Raw genomic sequence first — 26873 nt, 5'->3', positions numbered from 1 at the left:
CAGAAGATAGATTTCTTCAAAAGGCTTTCAAATTTGAATATCTCTTTTTTCAGTTTTGATAGTAAAATCAGTTTTAAAGATAGGAAACTTGAAAATTCATAGATTTGCTTCTTTTGAATCTTGGATATTTCTCAATCATCAATATGCTTTCAAAAATCTTCAATAGTAATTTCCTTACTATTTACTAATCCTTTGGATCTTGAAGACTTAGAGATAGAAGAGTTTGAAAAAGAAAAAGATCTACAGAAAAAAAGTTCTAAATTCATTTTAAATTAAATCAAAATAACTTTCTAAACAAACGTGGAACAAGCCATCAGATTTACTGCCCTTAATTCAGACGGGACTTACTAGTGTGCATAAATGAACAAGTTTGTTTATCAGAGATATGATGCAGATTAAAATGAGTTTAAAATCTCTTATTATATTAATTGATTAATTAATTATATATATATATATGTATAATTAATTAATCAATTAATATAATCAATTAATTTTTTCAGTATTTTTGCTAAATCTTTGTGGTATGAAATTATTTAATTTATTGATTGTATAATTTTTATTAATATTAAAATTAAACCGCCTATAGGACATGCATTTATCTACTTTTTATTAATAAATTGCACAAATATGAACATTTTGTTACTTATTCTAATAAAGAAAAGAAAATTTTACTCCTTTTCTAAATCGATATATTAATTACATTTACATAATTTAATATTAAAATATATTTTACTATATTTTCTTAGAATAATAAATTATTATTTAATTAAAAAATAATTTATTAATTAACAATATTATTATATATATATATAATTGAAGTAAATAAAAAATTATTTTAATATTATGCGAATGTGCCAAAAATAAATATTCATGTTAAAAGTTTTATGCATATGAATTATCGATATTTTTTTATCTAAATGACAACTAATATAAAAGTTTTACATGAAAATCATATTTTTATAAAACTTCAAAATTGTTATTCTATCTATCCAAAAATGTATTTGTTATCCAAACTGATATTTTTTCAAAATTAATATAATGAAGAGTATTTTTGCAGAGTTAACAGTTTTTAGATTTTTATTAAATTCTTTTGTTTTAACTAAATACTAGTTTATGTTATAATTATAATTTTATCTACATACTTCACAGGATCATAATTTTATTTTATTTTTTTCTTATTTTATTTACTATTATAAATATATTACCTGATATTAGTTATAGTTCCTGAAGAATTAATGTTATATATAGTTTTTGAAGAATTTATATTATAAATTCTAGTTCCTGAAAAACTTATATTATAAATTTTAGTTGCTATAGAATTAATATCAGTTTTAGTTCTTAATGAACTAATTAAATAAATAACTAAAGATATAAATTCCTGAAATTTTTTGACAATAAGTGCTTGAAGAACTAAGTATCTTGAAATCTAATATCCTAATTTATTAAAAAAGTTAATATTTTATGTTCTTGAAGAACTAAATATATTAACTTTTAAAAGATTGATACTAATTGATGTGTTATTTTTTTGTATAAAAAAGTAAAATATTATGGATACTACTCAAATATTAGTAGCATTAAGAACAAATGATGCAAATTTATATCTTGCAGATAGTGCTACCACGCACACCATATTAAGAGATAATAAATATTTTGCTCACTTAACAATAGGAGAAACTTATGTCAATACAATATCTGGTAGTAAAAGAATAATTGAAGGCTTCAGAAGAGCAAATATATTATTATCTAGAGATACATATTTCTTTATTAAAAATGCATTATTCTCTCCAAAATCTCGTAGAAATTTATTGAGCTTTAAAGATATTTACCAAAATGGATATCATATTGAAACTACAAATATGAGAAATATTGAATATCTCTATATTACAATCCTTACAATGGGAGAGAAATGTGTATTAGAGAAATTACATGCTTTCTCTTCTGACTTATATTGCACATATATGTGCACTATTGAGACTAATGTAGTAGTAAACTAGAAGTTTAATGACCCAAATATTTTTTTTATTTGGCATTGATCTATTAGGCCATCTTGGATAAATAATAACCCAAAAAATTATTGAAAGCTCTTATGGCCATCCATTGATGAACAAAAGATTCTTCAATCTAGTGAATTCTCATGTTTGACTTGCTATCAAGGAAAGGTGATTATTAGACCTTCACCAAGCAAAATTCAAAATGAATCACCTGGATTTTTGAAATATATACAAAGTAATATTTGTGGACTAATTTCTCCACCATGTGGATTATTTAAATATTTTATAGTGTTACTAGATGTATCAACAAGACGGTCACACATATATTTATATCAACTCGAGATCTGGCATTTGCCAGATTACTTGCTCAAATAACTCAATTAAGAGCACAATTTTCAAATATGCTATTAAGACAATTCATCTTGATAATGCTGGTGAATTTACGTCTAAGCCCTTTAATGATTATTGCATGTCCATTGGAGTAACTGTTGAACATCTAATAGCTCATGTTAATACTCAAAATAGTTTAGCAAAATCTTTTATTAAACGTATCCAATTAATAGCTAGACCATTGCTTATGAAACAAGCCTCCCAATAATTGCTTGGGGACATGCAATTTTACATGCAGGAAATATTATTCGCATAAGGCCAACTAGTTATCATAAATTTTACCACTACAGTTGGTTTCTGGCCATGAGCCAAATATTTCCCATATAAGAGCTTTTGGATGTGCTCTTTATGTTCCAATTGACCCCTCACATTGCATAAAAAATGAGACCTCAGAGAAGATTGAGAATATATATTGGATATGAATCTCCATCTATAATTAAATATCTTGAGCTATTAATGGGGAAAGTCTTTACATGCAGCAACTATTATTCGCATTGGCCAACTAGTTATCGTAAATTTTTGCAACTACAGTTGGTTTCTAGCCAAGAGCCACCATTTGAAAACTTTTAGATATGTTGTTTATGTCCCAATTGACCACCCACATCAAACAAAAAATGGGACATTAAAGGAGATTGAAAATATATATTAAATATGAATCTCCATCTATAATTAAATATCTTGAGCCTTTTAATGGGAGATATCTTTACTGCGTGATTTAATGATTGCCATTTTAATGAGGCTCTGTTTTCTAAGTTGGGGGAGAGAACAAGCAATTAGAAAAACAAATTGTTTAGAATGAGCCATCATTAAATCATCTTGATCCTTATTCAAAATAATGTGAACTAGAAGTTTAAAGGATCATTCATTGCAAAATATAGCAAACCAATTGCCATATGCATTTTGTGATCCAAAAAGAGTTACTAAATCTCATATACCAGCTAAAAATGCTCCAGCTAGAATTAATGTCCCAGTAGGACAATATGTTAATATTATAGCAAATAAGTCCATGGCAGGCCAGAAGCGTGGTAGGCCACCTAGTTCCAAGGATAAAAATCTAAGAAAGAAAAGGGAACAAAATAAACTAAGTGATAATCCTAAAATTGATGTTCTTGAAGGATCTATAACAAAAGACATAGATGAACAAGTAACCTTAGAAGAGGTTCAAGTGCATGAAGATGATGAAACAATGAGATATCAATCAACTATGTCACTTCAGGTGAGAGATGGAATCAAAGTGAAACTATTGTCGAAAATGTATTTGCATATATAGTGACAACTGATATTGCAAAAGAAAGTGAGGACATTGAATCTAAGTCCGTCATTGAATATCGATAAAGAAATGGTTGGCCTAAATGGAAAGATGTAATCCAGCAGAATTAAACTCATTATAGAAACGCTAAGTCTTTGGGCCTATTGTTTTAGTACCTGAAGATATTAAGCCATTAGGCTATAATGGTTTTTGTGCATAAATACTATGAGAAAATAAAATTGTGAGATACAAAGCACGACTTATAGCACAAGGGTTATTAAAAAGACCTAGCATTGATTATGAAGAAACTTACTCCCTAGTTGTGGATGCAATTATATTTAGATTTTTAATTAGGCTGACAAGTTTAGAAGGACTTTATATGTATCTTATGGATATCATTACTACTTATTTTTATAGATCACTTGATAATATTTATATGAAAGTTTTCAAAGGACTAAAAATATTTGAAGTATGTAGTTTAAAACCATGAGAGATGTATTCAATTAAGCTACAAATATTATTGTATGGATTAAAACAATATGGACGAATGTGGTATAACCGCCTAAATGAATAACTTTTGAAGGAAAGATATACTAACAATTCAATTTGTCTATGTGTTTTCATTAAGAAAATAAATTTTGGTTTTGCTATAATTACAATTTATATTGATGATTTAAACATTATTAGAACTCTTGAAGAGTTGACAGAATTAATAAGTTATTTAAAAAATAAATTTAAAATAAAGAATGGGATCAACAAAATTTTGTCTTAGCCTGCAGATTGAACATTTAATAAGAGATATTTTTATTCATTAGTCAACTAATATTGAAAAAATATTAAAATATTTTAATATGAATAAATCTCATCCAATGAGTTCTCATATGATTGTTAGACACCTGGATGTGAAAATGATCTTTTTCGTCCTCGGAAAGATGGTGAAAAAGTACTTGGTCTAAAAGTACTATATCTTAGTACTATTGAAGCATTAATGTATTTTGCTAATTGTATAAGACTTGATATAGCATTTTCTATGAATTTACTAGCAAGATATAGTTTCTCATAAACTTGAAGACATTAGAATGGTGTGAAATAAGTCTTCCGTTATTTACGTGGTATATCATATATGAGCTTATTTTATCCACAAGACTCGAAGTCAGAATTAATTAGATATGTAGATACTAAATATTTATCTGATCTATATAAAGCTCGATCACAAATGAGCTACTTGGTTACATATGACAGTACTGCTATATCTTGGCGTTTTACTAAACAAACTCTAACTGCCACATCATCTAATCATATGCTGAAATATTGGCAATACACGAGGTCTATAGAGAATGCATTTGATTGAGATCTATGATCCGACATATCAAAAAACATGTGATTCTCCCATTTAATAAAGGAAGCCAACAGTGTTATATGAAAATAATGTTGTTCGCCAAATTTTTTTTTCACACATGACCTTCAAAAGTAAAGAGTTTTAAATATTCATCAAATTAGATCTATTAATAATATATGATACAATTAATAGAATGACACACATAAATATATATATACATACATATACACATATAAAAAAATTAATTGCTCTTTTTCTCTTTATTTTTTTTAATTTTTGTTATTTATTTAACACGTTTGTTATTTTTATTTATTTTATAATAATTTTATTAATTTGAAGATATTTTTAAAAGTTTTCTAAAACAAATCAATTTAATAGTTATCCAAACATATGAAAAGGCACTTTTATAACTAACTTGTGTTACCTTCAGCCTCAATGCCAAACGGCTTCTTATCATTCCTTCGCGTTAGCCTTGCAACAAGAAGCACCTCTTAATACAAAGTTTGATATTTTGATTGTTTGCGGGAGAGAGAGAGAGAGAGAGAGAGAGAGAGAGAGAGAGAGAGATTTCTGGAAAATTCATAATTGAATCGTTCGGTGGTGATGCTTAATGGGAACTTACTTTTTGAACTGATATAGTAAACCCTAATTCAATCGCAAATGGGTAAGTCGATTTTCTCTTAAAATTTTGTTATTATTGGTTTAATTTTAATTTAATTTTTGCTGTCACTTCTATCTTCTATTTGTCGTTGTGAATTTGTTTCGGTGCGGATCGTATTTCGATTGAGCGAGTATAAGTTACTGAATAATGATTTATTATGTAAACTTCTGATGGAATTTGTGTGGCTTTTTTAGTTTAATGTGCAGTCTATACTTTGTTTCTGTTGTTATTTAGGGTTTTGTTAGGCACAAAGCAAGAGAAAGCTATTGGAAACTAATGATTGAATACTAGGTTAAATAACTCATTTATCTATACGCAAATAATAACTACATGTCTTATATTTATTTCTTATCAGGGAGTCCTAAGCGTGGCAGCAGTCCAGTTTCTTCAAGAGGAGATTCGGCTAGAGTTTCAGAAAATCAACAAAAAAGGAAGGATGATGAAAGAGATTTAGATAAGGATTCTGTTTGGAATCAGTATGGAAAAGAGTCATATGGACATTCTGGTCGATATTCCTCCAGGAATACAACTGGGTATTCTGCTAGGCATGACGAGTACAGCAGACGTGATAAACGCTCAGATGGTGAAGAGAGACGTTGGGAGTCGAGAGAAGAAAGTGAGCATGGGAGGTCAAGAGATTATTTGCGAAATGGTGATAAATATTCTCGTGAGAAATATGGTAGTTCAGGGTATAGAAGCAAGGATAAAGAGAGAGAAGCATTATCCCTTGACCGACAGAAAGTTAGAGACAAGGATGACTCTCCTGATAGGGCTGGATCTGGTACCAAACATACTTACACGACTTATGAAGATAAGGACAGGAATCGGCATAGATGGGATAGAGATGGTCGTGACGAGAAAAGGAATTATCATAGGAGTTATGAAGATTCCAAGGGTTACCGAAATGACCCTTCTGGAAAGGACAATGATGGATATCATCATAGAGATTCTTATAAGAATGACCAAAAGGAACTGAATGGTCAGAAGGAAAGGAAGAAACATGGTGACTGGGATACTGACAAGGACAAGTACAATAGAGAACCACAAGCGCAGAATGGTGATAAACCGGTTTTTGGGAGTGAGAATCAAGAATCTCTAGCCAAAAAGCCTAAGTTATTTAGTTCTGATCTGGATGTGGATCACAACAAAGATGGTAATTGTTAGATGATTTTATATGGTTTATAGTGCTTAGATTATTTACTCAGTTGCTTTACAATTATATGCTATTTACACTAAAGTCCTCTATGACTCTAGCCAATGAAAGGCAAAAACAAGTTCAGGAGGTTGATGGTAAAGCTACTGGGGAACAGGTCCATGCTAGTATTTCAGAAGCTGCTAATGACCTTAATGCGGCAAAGGTTGCTGCAATTAGAGCTGCTGAATTAGGTACTTGATGCCTACATCTTCTTTTAATATCAAATAGTGGAATAATTACTCCAGTGTTCATTCTGCATTACTTATATTTAACTACTTCTTGGTCACTTTGGCACCTTGATACTAGTTGAGTGAAGCTCATTGACTAATTTAAGTTTAATGTACTTGAAAAGTTGGGAATTGAAAATATGCTTTTACTTGATGAATAATATCTTCAAGAAACTCTAGATTGCAGTCTCACCTAGTTTTATGATCCTAGCTAGTAGCAATTTAAGTTGTCTGAAAATAAATTGCTAGGAATTTTTCTCTACCCATCCCCATAGTTCTAGATTACTAGAAGCTGTTCTATGCAGGAGAAGGTCTTTTCTTCATTCCTTTTTTCTCTGGGTTCTTTCCTCTATTCTTTAAAGGCCTAATAACCTAAAATTCCCCAACTTTAGACGTTTTAACAATTTTAACCAGTACTTTTAAATTTTTTTTACAGAAAGCACAAAATTTTCAATTTTTTTTTCTGACATACTATCCAACTACTAGATGCCGTGGTTTTTTCTGACTGGGTTTTTTTTAATTTTTTAAAGGGAATGATTTAGCAACACTTGCCGACTCATCCAATATGGCAAAACGCACCAAAATGAGTCTGCAACCCCATCTTGTTCACAAAAATTTCCATCGCTTTCATTATTTTTTTCTTTGATAGCATCATACAATGTGGGTGTTTCTTAAAGGCTGCAAAAATATCATCTTATGACCAATCCACCTCGTATTTACCTCAAAACACTTACTCCAAATTGTTTTATTACCCTTCCTAGAAATTGCATGTACGGCCAACATGAAAGTTGATTTCTTTGTGGATCAAAATTCATTTCCTTAACCTCTTTCACAATCTTACTAAACTCATCATGCCTCTGCATCAAAGCCTCAAGGAAAGGAGTCAGCAGCAAAGAAATACAAGAATGCGGCACATCTACTTCTCTTAAAAGCCCAATATTTGGTATTAAATTCTTGAACTTATCCTCTAGAAAATCCAAAAATTACGTGTTAAAGCAGAAACACTCTTCTCGTTAGAAAGCAAGAACATTTGAGGAAGTTATAGGAGGGCACAGTTTGGTTTTCTAAGCTTCTAGTAAAAAAAGGGGTGGGGTCTGAAGAGAGGGCTCTAGCAAGAGTAGAGTTTCAAATGCCAATGGAGTAAAAGAACTCGAGTTCAGGCAAAAGAGTATTCTGAAGATGAGCCAAAGTAGTTTTGTCCCCTTGATACAATGTGTTTTGCCTTATTGGATGAGTCACCAAGTGTTGCTGATTCATTGCCTTTTTTTCAAAAAAAAACAAAAAAAACCCAGTCTACAAAAACCACTGCATCTGGTGGCGGGATACTATTTTAGAAAAAAAAAATTGAAAATTTGGTGCTTTTTGTGAAAAAGTTGAAAGTATTGGTTAAAATTGTTAAAACGTATCAAGTTGAGGAATTTTAGGTAATTAGTCTCTCTTCTTTAAACTAAGCTGAAATTTTACTGTTTTTCAGCATATACTAATTATCTAAAAAATTAGGTAGTTTGCTGTTTGGATTTATTGCCTATAGATATACCTATTACCTCAAATATTAGATAGCTGCTGTTCAAATTCTTAATGGCAATAATATATATGACCTGGGATGAAGGTTCAAAACTGAGTATGAAATTCTAGTTTTAAAATTGTTATCAGCTCCAATAATTGTGTGTTTGCCTATAGTATCTGATTTTAGAAGTTCAAATATCTGCCTATTGCTTTTCCTTGGATAAGGAGAAGTATATATTTGAGTTTGAATGTGTCTAGGCATTCATTCATGATAAAGGGTAAAGTAGATTAGGCTTACTGCAGGTCACAGTTTGAGTCGTACCTGCTAGTACTGAAGCTTCTGATGGGGTTATGTATGTAAGTCATAATGAATTGGTCTCGCTAATTTTTTTTCTTTAATATGTTAGTATATTCTCGATGGTTTGAGAATGGATATGGAAGCAGGAGTGATATAAAGTGTTCAAGATGATTCAAACTTGAAAGTTAAAAGATGCTTGGTGAAGAAGTCCTTGGGATAAGAGGTGACAAAATGGAGAGTCGCCATTGACTGTTTTAGTGCTCTTCCATTATTATACCCTCATCCTTATATGTAAAGCTTCATTCACACTAATGATACTAACAGGATAGAATTTAAATTGGTCAGTGAGATCTCCAGCCCTACCTCTTCTTGCATGCAGCATTGCAAAGCATAAGACTATTAATATAGAAACCCGATCCCTCATCAGAAAGCGACTACAGACTTGATCTATATATGAGGGCAAATAAACCAGTACGAATAAGGGGTGACTTCTGGGCCTTGTGGAAGGTCCCAGCCCTGCTCCAGTTGTTAGGCTAGCAGTTCACACGGGCTTGGTTGTGACAATTAATTCTTCTATTGCTGTTAGATATAAATTGATGATCGTATTGTAAATGGCTTAATTGCCTAAAAAAAAAATGGAACTTTTACGGTCTTTCGTAAATCTGGCTTGAACTATTAGAATTGTGTTAAATCTAGCACGATCAACTATCTATCTGGCCAAGAACTACAGTGGTTATGTTGCATATTCTTGACTTCACCATCATATATACTTGTGTGAGAAATCTATCCACGGGTATTTTGCTGTTAAACATGTTAAGAGTTCTTGGCACATAGTGGACTCTGCTAGATTTGGCACAATTCTATTAGTTCATGCTATAATTGGAAGAATAATAGTTTATGCTACATTTGAAAGAGCAGTGACAGTTCCTATTTTAAGAACTGTAGATGTTTATGTAAATAATGCCCTTGTAATTGGCGAACCTTTTAGAATTTGTTCTCACATGAAAGTTCTATGCATAATGCAGTTAACAGGAACCTTGCGGGGGTGGGTTTTATGTCTACTGAGCAGAAGAAGAAGCTGCTTTGGGGGAATAAAAAGAGCACAACTTCAGAAGGGGTATGTCTCATAGTTGCAGTGCTTCAGTTTTATTTTATTCTCGGCATCTTTTTGTCACACAACAGTGGGTGCTTGATCTGAATAACTAGTGCAGTTTTTTTTTTTTTTCCGAATTACTTCTCTTTTTACAGGCTGCTCACCGGTGGGATGCTGCCCTCTTTGATGATCATGAGAGACGAGAAAAGTTTAACAAACTCATGGTAAACCTTGTCTCCTTTTCCTCAATTCTTTCTACTTCTTTTGTAAGTGGTTTTGTTATCAGATCACTACTATGCCACTGGACTAGTAGTTTACAGGCTGAATGCCTACTGTAGAAACCCCACTATAACTTGTAGTACAGGAGGTGTGGGCAGTGTACCCCCGCCTTTTAAAGTTTATCATGTACAAGAAGGGGAAAAGAAAAAGAAAACAAAAAAAGAGAGGACCCACTATTGCATGTTTGTATATGAACTGTTCTTTCAGTTAGTTCACCTACTAACACAGTTTTAGAGTCTGAGGTTGCCTTGGTACCTATGGCCAATTGTAGGGTGTGAAGGGCGACGGGAAGGTAGAGCACAATTCCAACATGGAAGATGGCGATGGTCGTCTTCAAGCAGAGAAGCAGAAGGAAGTGCAGATGGATTTGGAGAAGCAGTATACTGCTGGACTTCGACGAAGAGATGGTCGCACTGTTGGATTAGGTCTTTAAGTGTCTGCTTAAGATTATTTTGCACTGGCACGGTTATGTTTTCTGACATTTTGTTGTACTCTTGTGTGAGAACTATATCTGTCATGGCTTTAGACTCATGTAAGGTTAAGGAGAATGTGCAATTTGTTTCAGAACATGTTACCTATTTTGCAGATTGGTGTGGTTTTGGAGCCTGAAATGGTTTGGCACAGGGCTTGGTTTAATTGATTTGGGCATGTATCGAGTAGAACCAATTGCAGTGGGTTTAATTGTTCGAACCAGAGTAAAATTAAAACATCGTTTTTGCCACTTTCTGAAATCTGCACAAATTTTAATCTTTAGCCCAATCCTTCACAAATTTTACTCATTCAAGCTCTTTTCTGTACAAATAAGTGAGTGGGATACACTTGTCTTATTTGTTAATAAAAAGTTTTTATTTTGAAATTATTAACAAAAAACAGTTAAAAAAGAAAATAAAATTACCTCTATTTATTTAAATTTCTAGTAAATATCCTACCCACTCAAATCTTAACTAAACAAATTCAAATCAAATTATAGTAAACAAAATCCACCGTGTTAGAATTTTACTAAGAAAAAAATGTCATTAGATGTTAAATGATTTTTTAATTTTTTATTTAGTATTTTAAATCATGAACAAAACTTAAATAGCCTATTCACGCAATATCTCCCACCAGTGGTAATCATGCTCACAAAAAAGGGGCAAAATGAACTAAAAAAGTCAAAATGGCTTATCTGAAAATTCAGAACCTACTTACATCTTATTCCTATTTTTTTTAGGTTAGTGAGAGAGAAATTCGAATTTGACAGTTCACTGAAATCAAAATATATATTTACTATCAAACTATTTATTGTTATTCTTGTTCTTTAATGTCAGACTATGTAAATGTCTATTTACTGTTATCCTAAACTGGAAAATGCAAATGGGTGACTAAATATATTATCCTTATTGTGAAAGCTCAAAGCTACATCCTACGGTTAGTTTACTTGTCATTTTTTGCGTTATGATATCTTATCATTACCAAGTACATTTACTAAGTTTATGTGTTACCGAGTCTTTTTCACAATCACCAAAACTCAAATATATTAAAATAGTAAAAAGAAGCGATATATGTGGCCTTTTCTCTACCGTCCTGGGGTTTCTCTAGGTTTCCTATTTGACCTAGGATTGAGTAGAAGTTGTTTCCTCAAGGTTGTCTTGAGTTCTTCCGCACTCGTATGGCGTTGGTTGTTCCTTTGTGGTTCTTCTTTTCTGTCTTTTTCTTTCTCATCTCGTCTTTTTTGTTCTTTTTTTTTTCCTCTCTCTTTTGTTATGGATGCAGAGGCCTTGGCTAAGATTTGTGCCAAACTAAACTTGAAAGAAGATGATAATAATCCAGCCTTGTCTTTTGATCCCTCGATTCATCAAAATGCGAGAAAAATGAGTTTTTTGAGCTCAGCTTGCAAGGTACTTTCTAATCGCTTAGTGAATAGGGAGGGGTTTAAATCTGTTCTTCTTAATATGCTTCGGGTTATCCATGGATTTGAAATGGAAGCCGCAGGGAATAATATTTTTGTTTTGCACTTCAAATCTAGTGAAGAAAGGCATAAAATTATGGTGGATGGCCTATGGAGTTCTGATAAGTGTTTGATTGTGTTCTCCATAATTTCAGAAACCCAACATCTTGGAGATGTATTGTTTGATAAAGTCAATTTCTGGGTACAAATTCATAATGTATCAGTTGCATATATATCAATTGACGTTGCTAAGAAATTGGGAAATGAGATTGGTCAAGTGGTGGATATTGATGGTGGCACTACTGGAAGTAGTATTGGCCGTTATCTTAGAGTGTGTGTCATTGATATGGGTAATAAAGAACCTAAAAGAGTTGTTGTCATTACTTATGAGTGTTTACTCGATATATGCTATGCGTGTGATATGCTAGGTCACGTTTATAGAGAGTGTAGTTTAAAGAATAAAATTGCTTTAGATGAGAGCTCCTTTGGCCCATGGATGAAGGCTGTCATGGGTAGTTCTTTTATTGATAGCAAGAAAGGAATGAGACAGGTTAATGATGGCCAATTACATGCTCAATTTTCCCCTATTGCTAATGTTAATACTCAGCCTAATGATGACAATAGTGAAGTTAGTCATCAAAATTGTCCCAATAATTAGGAGGCGAGGATGCATGTGACAGTGGTTGATCAAGTTCACGTCCTTATAATGCATGGTAACGTGATTGATTCTTCTAATGGCCAAATTAATAATTCCTTGTTATATGGTACTGTGCGCGGAGTTAATCATGGCAAAGTGAGCCATTTTGATGGTAGAAAAAATTCTAAATATAAAGATGGGTGATTTTGACAAAGATTCTTAGATGATGGATGGCATGCATGTGACTTTGAATGACCATAATATTAACTCCCCTATGCCAAATATTATTTTTTAGAGTACTTTGCATGTTCAGGTGGACCCCAATGGCAATGACCCAAGTAATGTTTCTAATTCTATTATTATTGTTCCTAATGCTAATGATATTTGTGTCAGTGCACCTATATTTCCAATGGGACTGTTTGCTAGAACGAGTGGACCTAATTCACCGAAAGCTAAGTGAAGAGTTGTGAAGAAAATGAAAAGTCCTAACTCTCCTAAATTGAAGAGTACCACTAAAGGACAAACTGCTGAGAAAAATCAAAATGGTACTCGGAAAAGGCGGGGAACCTCCTAAACCTAGAGAGGAAAATGCAACTCCAGTGGGGAAGTCATTAAAAATTCTTGTAAGTGCTATTGATGAGGGTTCAAACTCAATGGGCCTTAGTGGAGGTAAACGTACTTTAACTGATGATTCTTTGAATGATGATATTAATACTCTAATACTCAGACTTTGTAAAATTTTGGCTATTGATGTGCCTGATGTTATGAATATGCCCATTGTTCCTGCGGCGGCTGCTAAGCAGTCCCGCCAATCCCAATGAGCTGTGTGTGTTGGAATGCTCATGGGCTTTGGAACCCAAGAGCATTTAAAGAGTTACAACGGTTAATCTATGACCAAGATCCCTAAATTTTATGTGAGACTAAGATGTATAAATCTTCTGCTTCTTCCTTTCGTTCTTTATTCAATTTTGATGGCTATTTAATTATTGACCGTGTTGGGAATAGTAGGGGTCTCATGCTTCCGTGGAAGGATTGCATTTTGGTATGTATCAAATCCTTTTCCAGGGGCCATATCGACTCTGTTGTTACTATTGATAACGTGCTTTATTTACAGGTTTTTATGGTCATCCATAACGCTGGTCAAAGATCCTTCTCTTAGGATCTTATTAAGAAGTTATATTCTCTCTCAAAATTTTCTTTTTTGCCATGGATCCTAGGAGGCAATATTAATAAAATCTTACTTTCAGAGAGGAGAAAGATAGGGGTAGACCTCGGGATGGAGGTCATATGTCTGTATTTCAAGAGGCTTACGGGTCATTGGGTCTAAATATACTCGGTCTAATCGACAATGAGGTAGCAATTTTATCCATCGTAAGCTTGATCATTTCATTGCTAATATGGATTGGAGTCTTTTATATCCTTCAGCTGGTTTATAATCTCTAGCTCTATCATTTTGACCATCGCCTAATTTTATTGAAATGTTCTGGGTCAAAGCCTGGTTCTACGAGAGCTTGGAAGAATGGTTTAGGTAGGTTTCAGTTTGAGGAAATTTGGGTCTCTAAGAGGGACAGCTAGAAGGTTATTAGTGAGGCTTGGCAGGCTATTAGAGGTGATGGCTTATATGATATTGAGCATGTGATCAAGATGTGTACCCGAGCTTTATTTGATTGGGGTGCAAGATCAATTAAGAGTATATCTTCGTAGATTATTTCTATCAGGAAGCATTTGGAGTCTGTGCGTGGGGATGGTTGCACTGGTTCAGACATGCATGAGGTTGCTTCTTTTGAGGGTCGCTTAGAAAAATTATTGGCTAAGGAGGAAATTTATTGGAAGCAAAGGTCTAGAGTTAATTGGTTAACACATGGGGACCGTAATTCTAAATTCTTCCACAAACTAGCCTCTCAACACAAGAAAGCAAATTATATCTATGGCCTTTTTTATGTTTTTAGTATCTGGAATTCTGATGAGGAAGGTATGACTCGGACTATTGAGTGCTACTTTGCTAGTATTTTTAGGAGTTCTTGCCCTAATAATGTGGGTATGAATCACATTCCCTTTATTGCTCCTAGGGTTTTAGGTCGTATGAATTTCTATTATCACTTTTTAAAGAGGAAGATGTTCAGTGCGCATTGTTTGACAGGAGCCCTTCTAGCTTGGTTCGGATGGGATATTTGCTCCATTTATCAGAAATACTGGCATGTAGTGTGTGCTGATATGACTTTTGCTTGCTTAGAGGTTCTAAATAATGGGGGTGATTTATCAAATTGGAACCAAACTCTCATTACATTGATCTTAAAGATTAAGAAACCTAACTTGGTGAAGGATTTTCAACCACTCAGTCTTTGTAATATGGTTTACAAGATTATCTCCAAAGCTATTACTAATCGAGTGCGAAATACTCTCTCCTCAGTTATTGATGATGTACATTATGCTTTTGTGCATAGTTAGTTGATAATTAATTATGTCCTTCTTGTCTTTGAGAATATCCACTAGTTGCAAAATCATAGAAGTGGTCATAAGGGTTATTATTCTCTCAAGTTGGGTATGAACAAGGCATATGAAAGGGTTGAGTGGAACCTTTTGGAGCAGATTATGATTAAAATAGGATTTGATGATGCTTGGGTTCAGTTGATTATGAGAAGCATTAATTCGGTTTCTTACTCTTTCCTTGTTAATAAGAAGGTGGTTGGGAACATAAAGTTATTACGAGGAATTCATCTAGGAGGTTCCCTCTCCCATACTTATTTTTCTTTTGCTTGTAGGGCCTCTCTTCTCTTTTGACTTATGCTGTTAATTCTGATCTTTTACATGGTGTGCAGATTGCTGGGTATAATCCTGTCGCATTTACTTTTTCTTTTTACAGATGATAGCCTCTATAGTGGATTGTTAGCGTCTCAAGGACTAGTTAACTCTTTATGAGCAGGCTTCAGGGCAGTTGATCAATTTTGATAAGTCTGCCTTAGCATTTAGTCTCACTATGCTTGATGATGTTCAAATAGCTAGTGTCAAAATTTTTACTATTCTTAGAGTCTCGAGTCATGACATTTATCTTGGGTTGCCTACCTTCTCCATGAGGAATAAAAGGATTCAATTTGGTTACTTAAGAGATCGGGTCATCAGAAGGCTTCATGGGTGGAAGAACAAGCTTTTCTCTATCAGTGGGGGGGTGTTAAGACTTTGATCAAGTCTGTTATTCAGTCCATTCCACTTATTCTTTGTCTTATTTCAGGATTCCTTCTTCAGTGCTCCATGATATTGAGAGGTCGTGTTCTAATTTTTGGTGGGGTACGGAGGATGGCCATTGTAAACTCTCTTTAGAAGGAATGGACTTTCCTTTGCAAATAAAAAAGGCTAAGAGGTATGGGGTTCAGAGATCTTATCACTTTCAACCAGGAAATGTTTTATAAACAACTATGACAGTTTAATCCCTTTTATATTTGGCATAGCATTGTGTCACACTGTGGAGCTAAAATCTAAAATTTTTTGCCGAGAGTACTAGAGTAGTGTGGAATTCTCTGGAACACTTTGGAGTGTAGAATTCTGTAGAATACTCTAGAACTCTTTAGAAAAGTGTAGAACCTTCTAGAACACTCTAGAATAGTCTAGAACTTTCTAGAAAAATCTAGAAGGATGTAGATACTTCTAGAATATTCTAGAAGGGTGTAGATACTGTTAGAACATTCTAGAAGGAAGGGGACAATTCTTGTATATACTAGAATACTCTAGAATATTCTAGACACATGTAGGCTATTATAGAATATTCTAGACTTGTATGGATGTAAGTAGTATTCTAGGACATTCTTTTAAGGAGGTGGGATGGTGGCCATCCATGCCTATAAATACCCCCTCCATGCTTTGTTTGTAACATAAGGAAGGAAGGATATATAGAGAGAACTAAGCTTACACTTCTAAAACTCTTGTGCTCTCTTTGTGCCACTTTCTTAAGCTTACTTCCGTTAGCGTAATTGCTGCCATTTTGCCGAGTTTGGCATCCGAGGGAAGGCTGACTAGCAATCTTGACTTCGGGGGAATCAAGTGAGCTAGGGCGCACGTGGGTAAAGTTTGGGGATAAAACAAAACTCACGTGACAGTTGGTATCAGAGCCAAGTTCGTGTCAAAGCCTAGTTGGCATTAGAGCGCGGTTGAGTTCTTTGGGAAAATCTTGCATGAGATTATGGCCAAAGTTGGTGAGCAATCCACTTCTACCGCTCCTCCCACTCCAAGGGAAGGAGGAAAGGAAAGCGGAAAGGGCCGTAGGGATAAGTCCCGCGACGTGATTGGCGCGATAGAGGAAAGGCTAGTTAAGGTGGGGACTGCCATGTCCGATTGGTATGATAAAATCGAAGACATGGACCTTCGCATCGAGAAGCTAGAGTCCAAGGAGGACGATGGGGAGCTTCGAGGGGAGATGCAAGGTGCCTTAAATGTTCTCGCCGACAATTTAGCGAGGGACAATGAGGCTCTTAAGAAGTTGTTTGCCCAATGCCTGGAGAAGGTCGATAAGCTCGAGTGGTGAAGCAGCTTAACCATGCAGCGTGGCGAATAGTGCTGGGAGCGCTAGTAACAGCAGTTGCACAAAGTCGATGCTCCTAAACCAAAGGCCTATGGTGGGGCTAGGGGTGCAAGGGAGATCGACAACTTCTTGTGGAACTTGGAGGGATACTTTGATGCAGTGGGCATAGTGGACGATGCCACTAAGGTAAAGTCCGTATCTCTTACTTAAGTGACATTGTTACCGTATGGTGGATACGCAGGTGCGAGGATGTGAAACAGGGCCTTTGCACCATTAATACATGGGATGATTTTGTGCGGGAGCTTAAGAAGCAATTTTATCCCGACAAAGCCGAGAAGGAGGCAAGGTCAAAGCTTCGACGACTCCAACATAGAGATGGCTACATTCGGGAATATGTGAAAGAATTCTCTGAATTGATGTTGGAGATTCCCGATTTGGGAGAGAAAGAAGCATTCCATGCCTTCATTGATGGTTTGTCTCGGTGGGCTCAATTAGAGCTAGAGAGGTGAGGTGTGCAAGACCTTGCCACTGTGATGGCGGTTTCCGAGTCCTTAATTGAGTTGAAGAAGGACTCATTCAAGCCAAAGATAAAGAAGTACGAAGGAAGTGACAAAGGTGGTGGAGATAGAGGAAAATCTTCTACCAAGGATGGTAAGGCTTCGTATAAGGATAAAGGCAAGTGGAAGAAGGAAGATAAGCGTAGTTCTTCTCCGAAAAAGCTTGCTTGCTTCATCTGCGACGGACCTCATCGTGCTTACGAGTGTCCAAAGCGTGGGAAGCTTGGAGCGTTAGTAATCACTGAAGAGGAGAAGCGAGAAGAAGAACGAAGAATTGCTTCCCTTCGACTCCTCAATGCCATCCAAGCTAAAGTGGAGTAGAAGCCTCGTGGTCGGATGTATGTGGAGACTAACGTCGGAGGTAAAAGCATTCAAGCCATGGTGGATACCGGGGCTGATACGGTGTAAATGGCGAAGGAGGTGGCCGACTCTATAGGGCTGCCTTATAAAAAGGAAAAGGGCTTTATCAAGGGCGTGAATGCGAAGAGGCTACCTATCATTGGCATAGCGAGAGGGACCAACATCCGAATAGGCCAATGGCAAGGTAAGGTCGATATCACCATTGCTCCTATTAATGATCAACGATTCTATCTTGGCATGGACTTCCTCGACATGGTGAAGGCATTCTTAGTTCCCTACGCCAACACCATGTGCATAATGGAGAATGGCCAACCTTGTGAGTCTTAGATAAAGAGGGAGCTAAGCCAAGATATGATGGTATCGGCCATACAACTCTCTAAAGGGGTAAAAAGGAAGGAGCCAATCTTCCTAGCAACCCTCAAGGTGGAAGAAGGTCCCTATGTTGATGGTGCCACACTTCCAAGCCCTATCCAAGGCGTGCTTGATGAGTTCAAAGATGTTATGCCGCTTGAGCTGCCGAAAAAGCTTCCTCCACGACGAGAAGTGGACCACGAAATTGAGTTAGAACAAGGAGCTAAACCACCCGCCTTTGCACCCTATCGAATGGCGCCTCCAGAGCTAGAGGAACTAAGGAGGCAACTCAAGGAGCTACTTGATGCAGGCTATATAAGGCCATCCAAAGCTCCATATGGTGCGCCGGTCTTGTTTTAAAAGAAGCACGACGGTTCTCTTCGGTTATGCATAGACTACCGTGCGCTAAACAAGATCACAGTCAAGAATAAGTACCCGATTCCTAACATTGCCGACATCTTCTATCAACTTGGTGGTACTAAGTGGTTCACCAAGTTGGATTTGCGGTCTGGGTACTATCAAGTGAGCATTTTCGAGGGACATGAGCCAAAGACAGCATGCGTGACGAGATATGGATCGTACGAGTTCCTTGTCATGCCCTTTGGCCTCATGAATGCACCGTCCACATTCTGTACACTTATGAACAAGGTACTTGCTCCTTACCTTGATCAGTTTGTCGTTGTTTACCTCGACGATATTTTTGTTTATAACAACACTTTGGAGGAGCACGTAGAGCATCTAAGGCTAGTGTTCAAAGCCTTGCGGGATAACGAGCTCTACGTCAAGAAGGAGAAATGCTCCTTTGCCAACAAGAGGTGGCATTCCTTGGCATATTGTTGGTGATGGAAAGCTACGGATGGATGGTTCAAAGGTGAAGGCCATCCAAGATTGGGAGCCGCCAACCAAGGTGACCGAGTTGAGATCTTTCCTTGGTTTGGTGAACTATTATCGGAGGTTCATCAAAGGCTATTCTTCCATTGCCACTCCTCTAACGGATCTATTAAAGAAGGGTCGTACTTGGGATTGGTCTACGAAGTGCCAACAAGCCTTTGAAGGGCTAAAGAAGGCCATTATGGAGGAGCCGGTCTTAGCCCTTCCCGACCATATAAAGGCATTCGGATCCCAGATGATGGGCCCTTGGATCATGCTAGGGTGGAGTGGACTTGCAAGCAGGGGCGTCAATAGCCTTCAAAGGCAGAAGTCGAATGATACTCCAAAGAAGTATACTTCAGAGAAGGAGATGACTGCTATAGTCCATTGCTTGCGAACGTGGAGGCACTACTTGCTTGGGAGCAAGTTTGTTGTCAAGACCGACACGTTGCCACTAGCTACTTTCAAACGCAAAAGCAGCTCACACCGAAGCAAGCTAGGTGGTAAGACTTTCTTGCGGAATTCGACTACGTCCTGGAGTATAAGCCAGGTAAAGTAAACCTTGTTGCCGATGCACTAAGCAGAAAGGGGGAGCTTGCCGATATAAGCCGCCCTCCATACAACTTGGTGGAGCACATTAAGGAGGGGCTAAAGCATGATTCTATGGCCAAGAACTTCCTTACTCTTGTTCGAGAAGGCAAGACTCGAAGATTTTGGCTAGAAAGAGACTTGCTTTACACTAAAAGAATGAGGCTATACGTGCCGCTCCATGACAATCTTAGGAAGGAGATAATAAGAGAGTGCCACGATAGCAAGTGGGCGGGTCATCCCGGCATACAACACACGATGGCGCTTGTGGAGAATGCCTACTATTGGCCTCGCATGAGGGAAGATGTGGAGGCCTACGTGAGGACTTGTCTTGTGTGCCAACAAGACAAGATGGAGCAACAAGCCCCGAGTGGTTTGCTAGAGCCACTTCCTATTCTTGGGAGACCATGGGAAAGTGTCTTTATGGATTTTATTGTGGGGCTTCCTTTATCCGAAGGTTGTGCATGGATCTTCGTGGTGGTGGATCGATTCTCAAAATATGGCATCTTCATTCCCGCTCCAAAGGCCGTCACCGCCGAAGAAGCTGCTCGTCTTTTCATGAAACATGTGGTGAAGTATTAGGGTGTGCCAAGATCAATAGTGAGCGATCGAGATACTCGCTTCACGGGTCGTTTTTGGACAGAGTTGTTCAAGCTGCTAGGTACCGACCTCAGGTTCTTTACAAGCATGCACCCCCAAACCGATGGGCAAACCGAGAGGATCAATGCACTCTTGGAACTATATTTGAGGCACTACGTGAGTGCCAATCAACGAGATTGGGCGAAACTGCTTGATGTTGCCTAATTCTCTTATAACTTGCAGAGAGGCGAGTCTACAGGCAAGAGTCCATTCGAGATAGTTACGGGCCAACAAACCTATACACCGAGCACTCTTGCCATGGATTGGTCAAGCCGAAGTCCACCCGCCTTCAAGCTTGCGAAGGAATGGAGGGAGCAAGCTGAAGTTGCTCAAGCCTACTTGGAAAAGGCGTCTAAGCGAATGAAGAAGTGGGCGAACAAGAAGAGGAGACCAATGGAGTTCAAAGAAGGGGACAAGGTGCTTGTCAAGCTATACTTGCATGGCAAAGCCGACGGACTTCATTGGGGACTCAGAAGAAGGTACGATGGACCTTTCCCCATTATCAAACGTGTGGGTAAGGTAGCGTACAAGGTGGAACTTCCACAAGGCATCAAGATCCATCCTGTCTTTCATGTGAGCATGCTGAAGCCTTATAGGGAGGATCGCGATGACCCGAGCCGAGGTAAGTCTAAAAGGGCTCCTTTGAATGTGCGGGCTCAGTATGATAAAGTGGTGGACTATATCATCTCCCATCGTAAGGTGCCACAATCCAATCAACCTCCAATGACGGAGTTTCTTATCAAGTGGAAGGGACTCCCCGAAAGTGAGGCAAGTTGGGAGCCGATTCGTGACTTGTGGCAATTTGAGGAGAAAATCAAAGCTTACGAGGAGAAGGCAACGGGGGCATTGCCAGATTAGGTGGGGGAGAATGTCACACCGTGGAGCTCAAATCCAAAAAATTTTGCCGAGAGTACTAGAGTAGTGTGAAATTCTCCGAAACATTCTGGAGTAGTGTAGAATTCTCTAGAATACTCTAGAACTCTCTAGAAAAGTGTAGAATCTTCTAGAACACTCTAGAATAGTCTAGAACTTTCTAGAAAAATCTAGAAGAATGTAGATACTTCTAGAATATTCTAGAAGGGTGTAGATACTTTTAGAACATTCTAGAAGGGAGGGGACAATTCTTGTATATACTAGAATACTCTAGAATATTCTAGACACATGTAGGCTATTCTAGAATATTCTAGACTTGTATGGATGTAAGTAGTATTCTAAGACATTCTTTTAAGGAGGTGGGATGGTGGCCATCCATGCCTATAAATACCCCCTCCATGCTTCATTTGTAACATAAAGAATGAAGGATATATAGAGAGAACTAAGCTTACACTTCTAAAACTCTTGTGCTCTCTGGTACACTTTCTTGCTTACTCCGCTGGGTAATTGTCACGCCGCCTTTGGCCGAGTTTGTTTGGCATCCGAGGGAAGGCTGACTAGCAATCTTGACTTCGGGGGAATCAAGTGAGTTAGGCCGCACGTGGGCAAAGTTTGGGGATAAAACAAAACTCATGTGACACTTGTCTGGAGCAAACCTTTATTTGACAAAAGGGTCCGGTAGTGTGTAGGAAACAACCAGTCTATTCAGATTTATAAGGATAAGTGGATCCCTAGGCCTTTTAGCTTTATAATATCTTCTCTAAAATGGTTACATGAGGATACCTTGGTGTCTGATATGATGTTGCCCAATGGGTCCTAGAATGCTCCTCTGATTTGATTTCTTTTTCTACCACATGATGTGCATGCCATCTTGAGTATACCTAAACCAACCTTCCCTTGTCAAGATTGGGTATGTTGGCATTTTGACAAGAAGGGCTGCTATTTGATGAAGAGTGTGTATACTGGGTTGGATCTCTTGATATTCTCTCAGTTGTGGCTTCCTCTTCATCTCTTATGGAAGGGTGGTGGATATTTATATAGAGTCCAAGTCCTCCACCTAAGATACACATTTTCCTTGGTGCTTTTACAATGATATATTGCCTTCTAATATTGCATTGATTAACCATCAATGTCCCTACCACTTTTAGTTGTAGTCATTGTGGCTTTGGTTATGAAAGTGCTTGTTGTGCTATTTTTTCATGCCCATTTTCTATTGATATTTGGATGCATAGTTCTTTTCATGTTATTGTTCACAGGATTATATAGGTTTCTGCTTGAGAGGCCTTATGTTTGGTAAAGGATGAACTGGATCAACAACAATATGCGTCATTTTCAATTTGTTGTTGGATGGCTTGGTCTAGAAGAAATGGCATAATTCATGGTGGATATGAGTCGGAGGCAGCCTTGGTATATGGATGGCAGAAGCTTTTCTTTAGGATTTTAATGCTGCTCTGTAGAGTTCTCTTTTACAGGCGTCAGAGATGAATAGGATGCCTCAACTGGCTTTCTAGCAACTGCGTAGTGGGTTATTTAAACTGAATGTTAATGCCTCTTGGATGGAAGCAACAAATCAAAGTGGACTGGATGCAATTGTCAGAAACCATGATGGGCTCTGTATGGTAGCTAGTACTATGAGTAAGTCTCCCATTCCCTCTGCTCTTCTTGGCGAGTTGTTGATTGTCTGAAAAGATATTGCGCTTTGCTCTCGATTGTGGTTTCAATGATATCCAGTTGGAGTCGGACTGCCTAGAAATTGTTAATATGATTAATAAGGATTATGTTGTCTTTTCTAAGTTTAGTCTAGTTCTTAAGGACATTTAAAGACTTGCCTCTTTATTTTCTACGTCTGGTTTAATTTTGTTAGTTGGACTTGCAACTCAATTATTCATAATTTAGCTAGTTTTGAAATCGGTCTAGACTCTAATCGGATTTGGCTTGCCCTTTGTGGATTCTTACACCTTCTGTTGGTAAATAAGCCGTGATTATATTGCTTGTTTGTGACTTTAGTTTTAGTAGTATTCTTTTTTTCTCTTAGGATTTTTTCCATGTGGTTTTCTTGAAAGGTCTTTAACGAGACACTCTTTCTAAAGTGGTTAATCCTTTTTAACACAAGCTTCTTTTAAAAAAAAAATATTTTCCAGAATCTAACATCATTATATATATATATATATATATATATATATATATATATATATAAAAGGTCGTATGGGGTGCGAGCATGTAAAAATTTATTGGAATTTTATGCTAAATTATTATTAACTATTGACTGAGTTATTTTATTAATTTATGAATTTAAAAATTAATTATGTTCATATAATAAATATGAAAATATTATTATTGAGGATAAGAATCATTAAGAGAATGAGATTTTGATATTTAAAGATGAATTAATAATAATTATCAAAATTAATTTATTTCAATATTTTATTTTTTAGAATAATAACTATCTGTATAAAATTAAGTTCAGTTATAATATATAATTCGAGTAGAACAAAAAAAATAGGAAATGTGAACATTTAATAATCTTTAAACCAAAAAAATAAATTTCATTATAGACATAAAACTAATTAATTACATTCATTTAAGTTAAAAATAATTTTTTTTTAAATAATCCTAAAATCAATTTGGATAATATTTCATATTCAAAAGAGAATTACTAAATTATTTACACTCTCCGCAGTAATTCCTTATACAAAAAATTTTAATAAATATTCATAAAACAAATTATTTTAATTTCCCTCAATAACAGAAAAATATCTATTCTGCCTATCAAACAATATATGGAAATATATATTCAATTGTGAGTGGATTTCCAATGTAGATAGAGACTTGCATTGTATCGAGAACAAGAGAAAGATGTCCTTCGCTCTCAATTTTGAAAGGCTTGGGACACAAAATTAAAATAATTTATTATGAAACTACTAAAAGAAATGAGAAAAAAAAAAGAGAGAAATCTGAAAGTGACGAAAACATAAACGGAAACAAAGAATGTTTGTTGCAAAACAATGACAGGTTTGATAAATTTTCTGACATCGAGGAATTCGAATTTTGACACATATGTAACAAAACAATTGCATCACAACTGACTCAACTGACAGCAAAATGCTTGTCGTTAATTGCACTTTCATAGACTCCAATAAAGACTTCAACAATCTTTTATTGGTGACTTGTTATATTATTTTTTAGTTGAAATAGTAAAAATATTTAATTTGAAAAATATGAGATTTTAAATTTGAATCTTTTTATGTTAAATAATTTTTATTTTTATTTTTATAATAAGTACTTTCTGTTATATAATTTATGTTTTGTTGGCGTTTCCATAAATTAAAAAAAATTATATTTTATGATTTTTTTATTTATTTCATATATTTCTATGCTTTTTTTCTTTTTTCTTTTTTTAAAAAATGTCAATAGATTTAAATACTCATTTAATTCATCCAAAAATAAGAATGGAAATATTCCATTTACATTTTTTTTATTGGGTTATCAAGATTAGCTTAGAAATATAGAAATCCAACACCCCTTAAGAATGAGAATGATCCATCCTTATTAACCTCGGTCTAGTAATTCTGATTCCAAAGAAAAAGAAAGTCGATTGTTCTTCTAACAAATACTTTTTTCCAATAGCAGCTTTAGCTAGTACGGTTCTCTTCGCCACATTTCATGGCATTGCTTCTATCACCAACACTGCTTAAATATTATTGCATTCTTTTTCTTAGATTTTGATTATTTTTATTTTTACTTTAAAATTTAAAAATAACTAATAATAATATAACTAGTATGGTTTTCTTCACTATACTTTCACTGTTGCTGCTCCTCTCACAATTGTTGCTTACATTCTGTTGTGCTCTTTCTCTCAAATTTTAGTTATTTTCAGTTTTACTCTGAAAATAATAGATTTTGTGAGCTGTCCTATGCTGCTGCTATTGCTCTACCATTTTTTGTTCTTCTAATTTTGGGATGCCTTTATTAATTTTGCAGATTTTGGTTCGTTTGTGTTATTTTGAGTATTGATTATTTTGTATGTCTGAATATTGATTTCCACTGTTGTGATTGGTGCTAGTACATTAATATTTTTTTTATATGTTTTATCCCATATCAAAAGAATAGGAAATTTTATGTGAATAGACAATTCAACCATTGTCTAAATGCTTTTATGAAGTTGCACATTATGTTACCGAAAAAGCCTATACAATTACCAATGATTGCATTGACAATAGATAGAAATATTTCAAGGTACATACAATAATATATATATATATATATATATATATATATATATATATATATATATATATATATATATATATATTGAAAATCCGGGTTGTGTTTGAGATGTAGTTGGTTCTTTGAAAGGAGCATAAATAATAGAAGGTATTTTTGATACCCTTCCAATATCTATGGTCGATGTTGAAGAATCATCATCAGAAAATCTAGAAGAGGTAATATGCTCACTAGGCAACAAGAAGCTCTTCTTAAAGCCGTCAAGCATATTAATGACCCCCAAATTCAAAAACAAGTTTTAAAAGAAATCCTAAAAACTGAAACCCTTGTCCCCTCTTCTAGTAAGAACACTTATGATCTTACTAAAGCTTTTTATCAATTTGAAAATCTTTTGAAATCATGTTGATTTCTGCTTCTAGATTTTGTGTTATTGTAGATGGTGATGGTGAAGAAGGGGTAGAGACGATCTCTATATCCTCATCTTCTTTCTTTGGTTCATTGTAGACTGGTCTAGGGATATTGCTTTGGTAATATATATATATCTTAAGTTAAAAAACTCATAAAATCTTATGGACTAAATCAATATACTTTTTTTTCCTTTTCACATAGAACTGTTTAAGGTACTTATATTGTGTGCCTCATGTGTTTGTTTGCATGATATATAATTCATATATGTGATACTTGGTTGGGAGGGTTTAGTACATGATGGTCGTGTCATTTGAGATATGATTTCTAGGCCTAATGGTTGATAAATCTCTCGAGGTAATTCTAATTATCAATATAGTCCTTTATTATTTGAAGAGTTATCTTATGGATAAAACATTATATTTTCTACAACTTTTACATGTGAAGGTTGATCTTACTTTGATGGATGCTGGATATAATAATGGTGAGGGATTTCTTGTCCCATGTCAAGGAACCTTAGTGAGTAGAGAGGCCTCACAACCATCCACTATAGAGTATTACAATATAAAACACTACAAAGCCAGAAATGTAATTGAGAGATGATTCAGTTTGCTTAAAGGACAATGGTCGATTGTTCAATGTTCCTCATTTTATCTAATTAGGACATAAGAATGTATTGTCATGGCATGTTAACTGTCTCT

General features: G+C 35.4%; 2 protein-coding genes across 6 annotated transcripts; both read left to right on the top strand.

The window, feature by feature from the left end:
* Window positions 1-5371: 5371 nt before the first annotated feature.
* Window positions 5372-10949, top strand: LOC8273882 (arginine/serine-rich coiled-coil protein 2). 2 transcript variants are annotated; one of them, XM_015721155.3, is made up of 6 exons: window positions 5372-5633; window positions 5986-6783; window positions 6885-7016; window positions 9882-9973; window positions 10105-10173; window positions 10463-10949. In XM_015721155.3, the coding sequence occupies exons 1-6, from the start codon at window positions 5630-5632 to the stop codon at window positions 10835-10837; spliced, it is 1470 nt and encodes a 489-aa protein (XP_015576641.1). In that variant the 5' UTR covers window positions 5372-5629; the 3' UTR covers window positions 10838-10949. The 2 variants fall into 2 exon arrangements, with proteins under 2 accessions (XP_015576641.1, XP_002522170.2); XM_002522124.4 differs by having other exon boundaries at window positions 5373-5633; window positions 10500-10797.
* Window positions 10950-11456: 507 nt separating this feature from the next.
* LOC107261492 lies at window positions 11457-23544 on the top strand. 4 transcript variants are annotated; one of them, XR_007217661.1, is made up of 3 exons: window positions 11680-11850; window positions 11981-12105; window positions 13186-13736. XR_007217661.1 is itself a non-coding variant. In XM_015721154.3 (2 exons), the coding sequence occupies exon 2, from the start codon at window positions 12079-12081 to the stop codon at window positions 12811-12813; it is 735 nt and encodes a 244-aa protein (XP_015576640.1). In that variant the 5' UTR covers window positions 11619-11850; window positions 11981-12078; the 3' UTR covers window positions 12814-13736. The 4 variants fall into 4 exon arrangements, 1 of the variants encoding a protein (XP_015576640.1); XR_007217662.1 differs by lacking the exon at window positions 13186-13736 and adding an exon at window positions 22800-23544 and having other exon boundaries at window positions 11457-12105; XM_015721154.3 differs by having other exon boundaries at window positions 11619-11850; window positions 11981-13736.
* Window positions 23545-26873: the final 3329 nt, after the last annotated feature.

The sequence above is a fragment of the Ricinus communis genome, chromosome 10 (assembly GCF_019578655.1).
Source record: "Ricinus communis isolate WT05 ecotype wild-type chromosome 10, ASM1957865v1, whole genome shotgun sequence".
In the NCBI taxonomy this organism is placed as follows: Eukaryota; Viridiplantae; Streptophyta; class Magnoliopsida; order Malpighiales; family Euphorbiaceae; genus Ricinus; species Ricinus communis.
The sequence above is the reverse complement of the archived record's forward strand: the minus strand, read 5'-3'. Positions and strand labels throughout refer to the sequence as shown.